At 46.5% G+C, this 9,684-nt stretch overlaps 1 protein-coding gene across 1 annotated transcript in view; it reads left to right on the top strand.

Moving 5' to 3' along the window:
* Positions 1–8,400, top strand: part of thbs3a (thrombospondin 3a) — a 19,451-nt gene extending 11,051 nt beyond the window's left edge. Inside the window, exons 15-23 of the mRNA XM_070912534.1 lie at positions 168–286; positions 962–1,014; positions 1,255–1,436; positions 3,551–3,729; positions 5,048–5,096; positions 5,194–5,390; positions 5,749–5,921; positions 7,891–8,030; positions 8,339–8,400. Coding sequence (XP_070768635.1) covers positions 168–286; positions 962–1,014; positions 1,255–1,436; positions 3,551–3,729; positions 5,048–5,096; positions 5,194–5,390; positions 5,749–5,921; positions 7,891–8,030; positions 8,339–8,400 — 1,154 coding nt within the window. The remainder of the gene's footprint in view (positions 1–167; positions 287–961; positions 1,015–1,254; positions 1,437–3,550; positions 3,730–5,047; positions 5,097–5,193; positions 5,391–5,748; positions 5,922–7,890; positions 8,031–8,338) is intronic.
* The last annotated feature ends 1,284 nt before the right edge of the window (positions 8,401–9,684 follow it).

Raw genomic sequence — 9,684 nt, 5'->3', positions numbered from 1 at the left:
AGATGTTTCCTAGTCTTTACTAGCTGAAAGACTTCATGCTGCTGAGACTCAGGACAGGACTCCTGTCTACATCCTGACTGTGAAAGACTGAAGATCTGAACCTGAATCTGTTCTGGTTCTGGTGTGTGTGTGTGTGTGTGTGTGTGTGTGTGTGTGTGTGTGTTCAGGTATTCCCAACGTTCTGGATAACTGTCCGAAGGTACCGAACCCGATGCAGACAGACAGAGACAGAGACGGAGTGGGAGACGCCTGTGACAGCTGTCCTGAACTCAGCAACCCCATGCAGGTACAGACAGACACACAGTCAGACAGGCAGACAGACAGACAGACGCACAGTCAGACAGACAGGCAGACAGACAGACAGATACTTCATTCTGTACACTCCCACTTGTCCAGGTGTGGCGTTGGGCTCGGTCTTCACCTTCAGCCTGTGTGATTAAAGGTGGAACTTTGTAAATATAATGTGGTTTTGTTTCTAATATATTCATAATAATATATTTATAATAAAAATATGCAACACATCAGACTTTGTCAGGAAGGACAGACCAATCAAGTCCTGGACTTCGTTCCAGTCCATCGTTGTCACGGGTGTTTATCAGCCCACCAACTTCATCTGATGTTCAATATGAGGTCTGTAAGGACACTCATACCCTCTTTATCATCTCTTTTTGGTCACTACTGATAAGATCACCTGAAGCAGGTGTGAGTTCATGTTTCAGTCTAAGCACAGACGGACCAGAAGGATCAGCATATCAAGGCAATACCTGGTCTTACAGAGGAACAGTACAGACTTAATCTGTCTGATTTTAACCTCAAATTTCCATCAGCTGGGTTGTAGTTTGACGTTCAGGGTCTCAGCAGAGCCGGTCCAGTTTAACATAGTCACACAAACAGGGTTAGTAATATAACAACAGGCCTGGCAGAGCTCTCAGGGTGTCCTCTACATGTCTCTCTTTGACAGACGGACGTCGACAACGATCTGGTGGGAGACGTTTGTGACACCAACCTGGACACGTATGTCTGACACACACACACACACACCTCTGTGGTTATAGTCAGTCATGTCTAAACCCTCCTACTTTAATTTTGCTTATTTTGTTGAAACAGTGAAACAGCATCCAAATGATTTCTGTCCTAAAACAATAACCATAACCATAAATTGCAGAAACACAATCACTGAAGAAGAAAAAGAAAGACCTGATAGTCTGAACCCTGCTGATGACAGACTGACGTCCTCTTTCTGTCTTCCTGCAGGGACGGAGACGGTCACCAGGACAGCAGAGACAACTGTCCAGACATCCCCAACAGCTCCCAGCTGGACTCCGATAACGACGGCCTCGGAGACGACTGTGACCACGACGACGACAACGACGGCATCCTCGACGACTATGATAACTGCAGACTCATTGTCAACCCCAACCAGAAAGACACGGACGGTAACGAGCTGAAAACATGCATCTGTCAGGACAAACATCTGTCGTCTGTCAGCAGAGGACAGACATCTGTCACCTGAAGACAGACATCTGTCAGACTGTATATAAAGATGGACGACACGTCTCCACCACAGACTGTATATAAAGATGGCCGACGCATCTCCACCAGACTGTATATAAAGATGGACGATGCGTCTCCACCGTAGACTGTATATAAAGATGGACGACGCGTCTCCACCACAGACTGTATATAAAGATGGACGACGCGTCTCCACTGTAGACTGTATATAAAGATGGCCGACGCGTCTCCACCAGACTGTATATAAAGATGGCCAACGCGTCTCCACCGTAGACTGTATATAAAAATGGATGGCGCGTCTCCACTGTAGACTATATAAAGATGGACGGCACGTCTCCACTTCCTCCCACTGTACAAAAACGGAGCCAAAATATCTCGGATATGGGCGCTACCATCTTGTGCTGGTGACATCATTTGGAGCCGGGTGGTGGAGCCATGGTATCATACACCCACCCAACCCAATTGTGAGCACACCACGGTCAATCACAGCTGTCAATCATGACACCCCGTTTCAAATAACTAATCAAAACCAAATGTATGAGAAAAATGAACACACACAAACCATAAAAAAATGTAAAAATGTATTTGTCTCACCTGATAACATGGAGGGGGCGGGGCTTATGATATGCTACAGCCAGCCACCAGGGGGCGATCGAGATGTTTAGGCTTCACTTTCAGGGAGCTGTCATGTCGTCCATCTTTTTATACAGTCTATGGTATATACACACTCTCCATCTGTGTATATATATACACATAAATGTATATATATATATGTCTGTATGTATAGATTAAGAGCCACAGACTGGACTCAAACTCTGCCTGTCTGTCTGTCTCTCCAACTGTCTGTCTCTCTGACTGTCTGTCTGTCTGTCTGTCTGTCTGTTTTGTCTGTCTCTCCGACTGTCTGTCTGTCTCTCTGCCTGTCTCTCTCTCTGTCTGTTTCTGTCCCTGCCTGTCTCTCTGTCTTCCTTTCTCTCTCTCTGTCTGTCTGTCTCTCTCTCTGCCTGCCTGTCTCTCTCTTTCTGTCTCTCTCTCTGCCTGTCTGTCTGTCTGTCTGTCTGTCTGTCTGTCTCTCTGCCTGTCTGTCTGTCTCTCTCTCTCTGCCTGTCTCTCTGTCTGTCTCTCCGACTGTCTGTCTGTCTGCCTGCCTGCCTGTCTCTCTCTCTCTCTGTCTATCTCTCTGCCTGTCTCTCTCTCTCTGTCTGTTTCTCTCCCTGCCTGTCTCTCTGTCTTTCTTTCTCTCTATCTGTCTGTCGGTCTCTCTCTCTGCCTGTCTCTCTGTCTTTCTCTCTCTCTGTCTGTCTGTCTCTCTCTCTGCCTGTCTCTCTCTCTCTGTCTGTTTCTCTCCCTGCCTGTCTCTCTGTCTTTCTTTCTCTCTCTCTGCCTGCCTGTCTCTCTCTCTCTTTCTCTCTCTCTCTGCCTGTCTCTCTGTTTGTCTCTCCGACTGTCTGTCTGTCTCTCTGCCTGTCTCTCTCTCTGTCTGTTTCTCTCCCTGCCTGTCTCTCTGTCTTTCTTTCTCTCTCTCTATCTGTCTGTCGGTCTCTCTCTCTGGCTGTCTCTCTCTCTCTGTCTGTTTCTCTCCCTGCCTGTCTCTCTGTCTTTCTCTCTCTGTCTTTGTCTGTCTGTCTGTCTGTCTGTCTCTCTGTCTGTCTGTCTGTCTGTCTGTCTCTCTCTCTCTCTGTCTGTCTGTCTCTCTTTCTGTCTCTCTCCCTGTCTGTCTGTCTCTCTCTCTGCCTATCTTTCTGTGTGTGTGTCTGTCTCTCTGGCTGTCTCTCTCTCTCTGTCTGTTTCTCTCCCTGCCTGTCTCTCTGTCTTTCTCTCTCTGTCTTTGTCTGTCTGTCTGTCTGTCTGTCTGTCTGTCTGTCTCTCTGTCTGTCTGTCTGTCTCTCTTTCTGTCTCTCTCCCTGTCTGTCTGTCTCTCTCTCTGCCTATCTTTCTGTGTGTGTGTCTGTCTGTCTGTCTCTCTCTTTCTGTCTCTCTCTCTATGTCTGTCTCTCTTTCTGTCTCTGTCTCTCTGCCTGTCTGTCTGTCTCTCCAGTGAACGGTGTTGGAGACGTCTGTGAGAACGACTTTGATAATGATGCTGTGATGGATCTGGTGGACGTGTGTCCAGAGAGTGCTGAGGTCACTCTGACAGACTTCAGAGCCTATCAAACGGTCATCCTGGACCCAGAGGGCGACGCCCAGATCGACCCCAACTGGGTGGTTCTGAACCAGGTGACCCTCTAACATTCAGATCAGCAATATGACAGATACTGTTAGTCATACTTTCAAAATGTTATTCAAGTAAAAATATAAAAAGTATTAGCAACAAAAAGTACTTGTCAGTAAAAGTACTCATTAGGCAGCAGAATGAGCCCTGCCGTAGTAATGCTACTGCATCATATACTACTGTAACATTAATATTAATGTTGGAGCTGATTTTAACTGCCCTACTTTGCATACGTTACCGTTTGGTGGTTCAACCCAACAATACATCATTTTAGAAACTCATTTCATGTGTAGGTAACTAGGGTTAGTGCAGTACTTGAGTACATGTACTACTAATGCAGTAATAAATGGAGGTAGTTTCTCTTGTGACTCTGAGGTGGCGGCACAGTGTTTATATATCTGTGTTCATGTGATGCTCAGACTGTGAACCTGCTGTCAGATCAGGAGGAGCACCAGGTCCTTTCTAAAGAACCACAGACCTGAACACACACCTCCCCCTGTGATATCGCTCAGGTGGGCTTCATATGAAGACTGTACACACTCTCAGGGTCAAGATGAGTCCTCAAATATATTCAATTCAATTCAATTCAATTCAATTTTATTTATATAGCGCCAAATCACAACAAAGTCATCTCATGACACTTTACAAATAGAGCAGGTCTAGACCGACTCTTTATAATGTTATTACAGAGACCCAACAGTTCCCACCATGAGCAAGCACTTTGGCGACAGTGGCAAGGAAAAACTTCCTTTTAAGAGGCAGAAACCTCGAGCAGAACCAGACTCTAGGTGGGGGGGGGTCATCTGCTTTGACCGGTTGGGTTTTTGGGATATATAATATATTTGAATGTTTACGGGAAAAAACAGAGAGGGAAGAAATGACTCCTTTTATAAAGTAGACCTGAACCAGGTAACCGAACAGTCAACACAGGGACATGATTGGAGATGTGTTTTACTGCATCTTCAAGTTGCTCAGATTTGTTGTAGAGGACTCTGTCCTGCAGTGTATCACAGCTGATCCAGATCCCATCGTCATCATGGGTAACATCCTGCAGATGGTGGACAGAGAGTCTGAGGAGCTCAGCACAGTGCAGCCCTGCTGAAGTGGTTCTTTATGCTCCAAGCGTTGTTTTGACCTCTTCAGTCACTCTGTGATTCCCTGCTGGAACAGGTGGGATCAGGTTTCAGTCCCCTGCTGACAGTGTGAGCAGGTCTAGATCTAGAGTGTGACAAGTGACTGTCAGTCTAACGCTGCTACAAAGAAAGTTGACTGAACAGACCTCATGTCCTCATCTGTCTTCTAACATTGATGTTGTCTCTTCAGGGTATGGAGATAGTCCAGACAATGAACAGCGATCCTGGTTTAGCTGTGGGTATGTGGTTTTATTTGAATCTCTGTTAAATCCAGGACCCAGTCAAGCTCTGCTCCAGGTCTGAGTGTAGACCCTTTCCTCCTCTGTGCGTCTGCAGGCTACACAGCGTTTAACGGCGTCGACTTCGAAGGAACGTTTCACGTCAACACGGTAACCGACGACGACTACGCCGGCTTCATCTTCGGTTACCAGGACTCCTCGAGTTTCTACGTGGTGATGTGGAAACAGACGGAGCAGACGTACTGGCAGTCCCTCCCCTTCAGAGCCATGGCCCAGCCGGCCCTGCAGCTCAAGGTTTCTACTCCACTTGTTAAATATGAAGAGTCTAGACCAGGACCTTTAGTTTCATCTGTTATCTTGCTTGTTGGTGTCACTGAGGCAACGCGGCTCTCTGCTGCCATCGGGTGGCCTTAATCAGTATATCATGTATCACAAGACTGAACATGAATCTATCGAGTCCTGCCGGCTCTGCAGCTGCAAGCTGAAGCACTGATCAGGTGTTTGTAGGTCGCAGGTTTGATCCCCCAAATGGTCTTTGTGTTCTAACTCTCCGTGTTCTCCTGGTTTTCCTTCCAAACTAAACAGATACTGAAGCTTTCTGAGAATCATCGAGTGATTGAATGAATAACATGATCCTGTGTCCGTCCTGCAGGCCGTGAAGTCTCGGACCGGACCCGGAGAGTTTCTGAGGAACGCTCTGTGGCACACCGGAGACACACCTGGAGAGGTGAAGCTGCTCTGGACGGATCCACGAAACGTCGGCTGGAAGGACAAAACCTCGTACCGCTGGCAGCTCAGCCACCGGCCGCAGGTGGGGTACATCAGGTGAGACCGAAACCAGACCTTAGAACTAGACCTGAAGCTGAGTGAGACCAAAACCAGACCTGAGAACCAGACCTGAAGCCTGGTACTGCAGTACTCTGTAGTACAGATGCAGCTGTACTCTGTAGTTCAGATCCTGCAGTACTCTGTAGTGCAGATCCTGCAGTACTCTGTAGTACAGATGCAGCTGTACTTTGTAGTACACTCTCAGTCTGTTTAACTCGTCTGTTTTTCCTCTCTCTCTCTGTCTCTTTACTTTTTACTGCATTCTTTTCCCTCTGAAACCTCTTTGTGGCTCCGGGGCCCCCCGGTACTCTATTGTGTTTGTCTCCATGACAACCAAAGCCCTGGCAAGAATCCGCCTCGGCAACCGTTGATATGCAGATCAGACGGAGAGACTGAGAAAAGCACTGGAAAAGTTTTCACATAAAACACATTTCTACACTGTCAGATGACATCAGTGTTAAAGTTGGAAGATATAAAAGTTCAAGAAGCAGAGAAATGAAGTGCAGGAGACACTGAACACAGAGACTAAATTTAGACTGAGGCTCAGACTTGGACTAAGACTTAGACTTAGACTGAGACTTAGACTAAACAGAACACTTCATCATGTAGAACCACGAGTGGAGGCAGAATATGATCTGATTTAAAGGATCATATTTTAAAAGTCTGGACTCACATTCTTCAGTCAGTCAGGAGGAGAGAAAGAAGAGAATGGAGGAGGAGGAGGAGGAGGAAGAGGTTTCTGTAGTGAGTCTATTCACAGCTGAAGAGAGAGAGAGAGAGTAGAGGCTGAGGTCGTTCGTCCTCTTTTCTCCTCTCTGTGCTCTCTTGTCAATTCAATTAAATTAATGAATGTATATATTATATGTATTACATTACTGAGTATTGTTGGTCTTGTTGTCCTGCCACAGATGTCTCTGCGTCTCTACACTGTAACATGTGGTATGTGGTCATATGTTAGAAGTGTTGGTGGACCTTCTGTTATCACAGATATTGATATCAGCCTCTCTATGAAGGAGCTGTTATTGTTACTGCCACAGTTTCCTGCACGGCAAAGAGACGGCATGGAGACAGCAAAGACACAGCAAAGAGACAGCAAAGACACAGCAAAGACAGGGCAAAGAGACAGCAAAGACAAGCAAAGACACAGCAAAGACACAGCAAAGAGACAGCAAAGAGACGGCATAGAGACAGCAAAGACACAGCAAAGAGACAGCAAAGAGACAGCAAAGACACGGCAAAGAGACAGCAAAGACAAGCAAAGACACAGCAAAGAGACAGCAAAGACACGGCAAAGAGACGGCAAAGACACAGCAAAGAGACAGAAAAGACACGGCAAAGACAAGGCAAAGAGACAGCAAAGACACGGCAAAGACACGGCAAAGACACGGCATAGAGACAGCAAAGACACGGCAAAGAGACAGCAAAGACACAGCAAAGACACAGCAAAGACACGGCATAGAGACAGCAAAGACACAGCAAAGACACGGCATAGAGACAGCAAAGACACGGCATAGAGACAGCAAAGACACAGCAAAGAACAGCAAATACACAGCAAAGACACGGCAAAGAGACGGCATAGAGACAGCAAAGACATGGCAAAGAACAGCAAATACACAGCAAAGACACGGCAAAGAGACAGCAAAGACACAACAAAGAGACGGCAAAGAGACGGCATAGAGACAGCAAAGACACGGCATAGAGACAGCAAAGACACAGCAAAGAACAGCAAATACACAGCAAAGACACGGCAAAGAGACGGCATAGAGACAGCAAAGACATGGCAAAGAACAGCAAATACACAGCAAAGACACGGCAAAGAGACAGCAAAGACACAACAAAGAGACGGCAAAGAGACGGCATAGAGACAGCAAAGAGATGGCAAAGACACAGCAAAGACACAGCAAAGAGACAGCAAAGAGACAGAACGTTTGGTTTTTAACCCGGCGTGTCCCGACGTGTGTTTCAGGGTGAAGCTGTTTGAGGGGACAGACATGGTGGCGGACTCTGGTGTTGTGATCGACACCACGATGAGAGGAGGCAGGCTCGGTGTCTTCTGTTTCTCCCAGGAAAACATCATCTGGTCCAACCTGCGCTACAGATGTAACGGTACGACCTCTGACCCCGAACGCACCCAACAGAACAAACGCTGTGGCTCGTTCATCAAAGCAGTTTGACAGAAAGCTTTAACACTGATCAATAAAATCAGGCTCAGCTCCACTGAATGAATTATTTCCTGGACGCTGCGTCTTGATGCTTCGATTTGTTTCAGTATAAAAACTGTGTTTTTCTCAGAGATGAAGTCCCTTTGTGTTTGTCTACAGAAAATATAAACCATGAAAACTCTCACGGAAATGTGTTATAACATAATTATATGAACTGTTTTATTAACTTCAAATTCATGTTTCATATTTCAGACACGGTGCCTGAAGACTTCCAGTCTCATCGTAAACAAGTTCTGATGCACATTCAGGTCTGAGAGCTACAGGCGAACTGTTCACACTCTCACACACACACACACACACACACACACACACACTCACACACACACACACTACGGGGGTGGAAAGGGTCACGGAGGACGAGGCGCACGTATGTTCGTGTGATTATTTACTAAAAGTCCTACACCTGTGTATGTATGTATGTATGTGTGTGTGATTAGTACAGCTCAGCCGCGCACAGACGTGTGTATGTGTGCACATCCCGCGTCAGAACGTGTCAGTGTGCCTGTTAACCCCCCTGCAGCAGCAGAAACCAGCTGTTTATCTACTTTAATGAATTGATCTATTAACTAACTATTAATCATAATGCAGCCGTATGATCTGTCCATGAAATGCTTCTCTGACATTCTGAACTAAAACAACAGAATATAACTTTTGACTCATGTCTGTTTTTCCATCAATCAATGAAACTAGGATAATAATAGGCCTATGAATCATTATAGGCTAATAATATTAGTCTATTATTAAAGAGAGAGAGAGAAAGACAGAGAGAGAGAGAGAGGTCCAATGTGCTCCAGGCTTTGTGGATCTTTGATCTGCTGACCTGCTGGACCAGCACCCTCTCTGTGATCCTTGAGCTCCAGGATGTTGCCCATATATAATAAATAAAATATTCATTTCAAAAAGAAAACGCTAATACTAACCCTCAGAAGGAAAGACTCCACATCAGTTCACTTCAGTCCTGATGAACTCACAGTAAAAAGCCTGTAAGTCCTGTTTGATTGTACTGGATCAAAGACCTGAACCTGCTGCCTCTGAGACAACAGAGTCCACCTGCTGCTGGACGGGGTTAACAGGCACACGCATGTGCAGGTGCATGTACGGTCCCAAGGACGCGCACACAGACGCATGCACGTCTGTATGTTAAGAGACACACACGTGCAGGACTTTTAGAAAATAATCGCATGAACGTATGTATGTGCGTCTCCTCCTCCGTGTCTCTCTCCACCCCCCCCACACACACACACACACACACCACACACACACCACACACACACACACACACACACCACACACACCACACACACACACACACACACACCAACACCACACACACACACACACACACACACCACACACACACCACACACACACACACACACACACACACACACACCACACACACACACACACACACACACACACACACACCACACACACACACACACACACACACACACACACACACACACACACACACACACACACACACACACACCACACACACACACACACACACACACACACACACACACACACAC

Source organism: Enoplosus armatus, chromosome 9 (assembly GCF_043641665.1).
Source record: "Enoplosus armatus isolate fEnoArm2 chromosome 9, fEnoArm2.hap1, whole genome shotgun sequence".
Taxonomy (NCBI): Eukaryota; Metazoa; Chordata; class Actinopteri; order Centrarchiformes; family Enoplosidae; genus Enoplosus; species Enoplosus armatus.
This window is presented reverse-complemented; position numbering and strand designations above follow the sequence as displayed.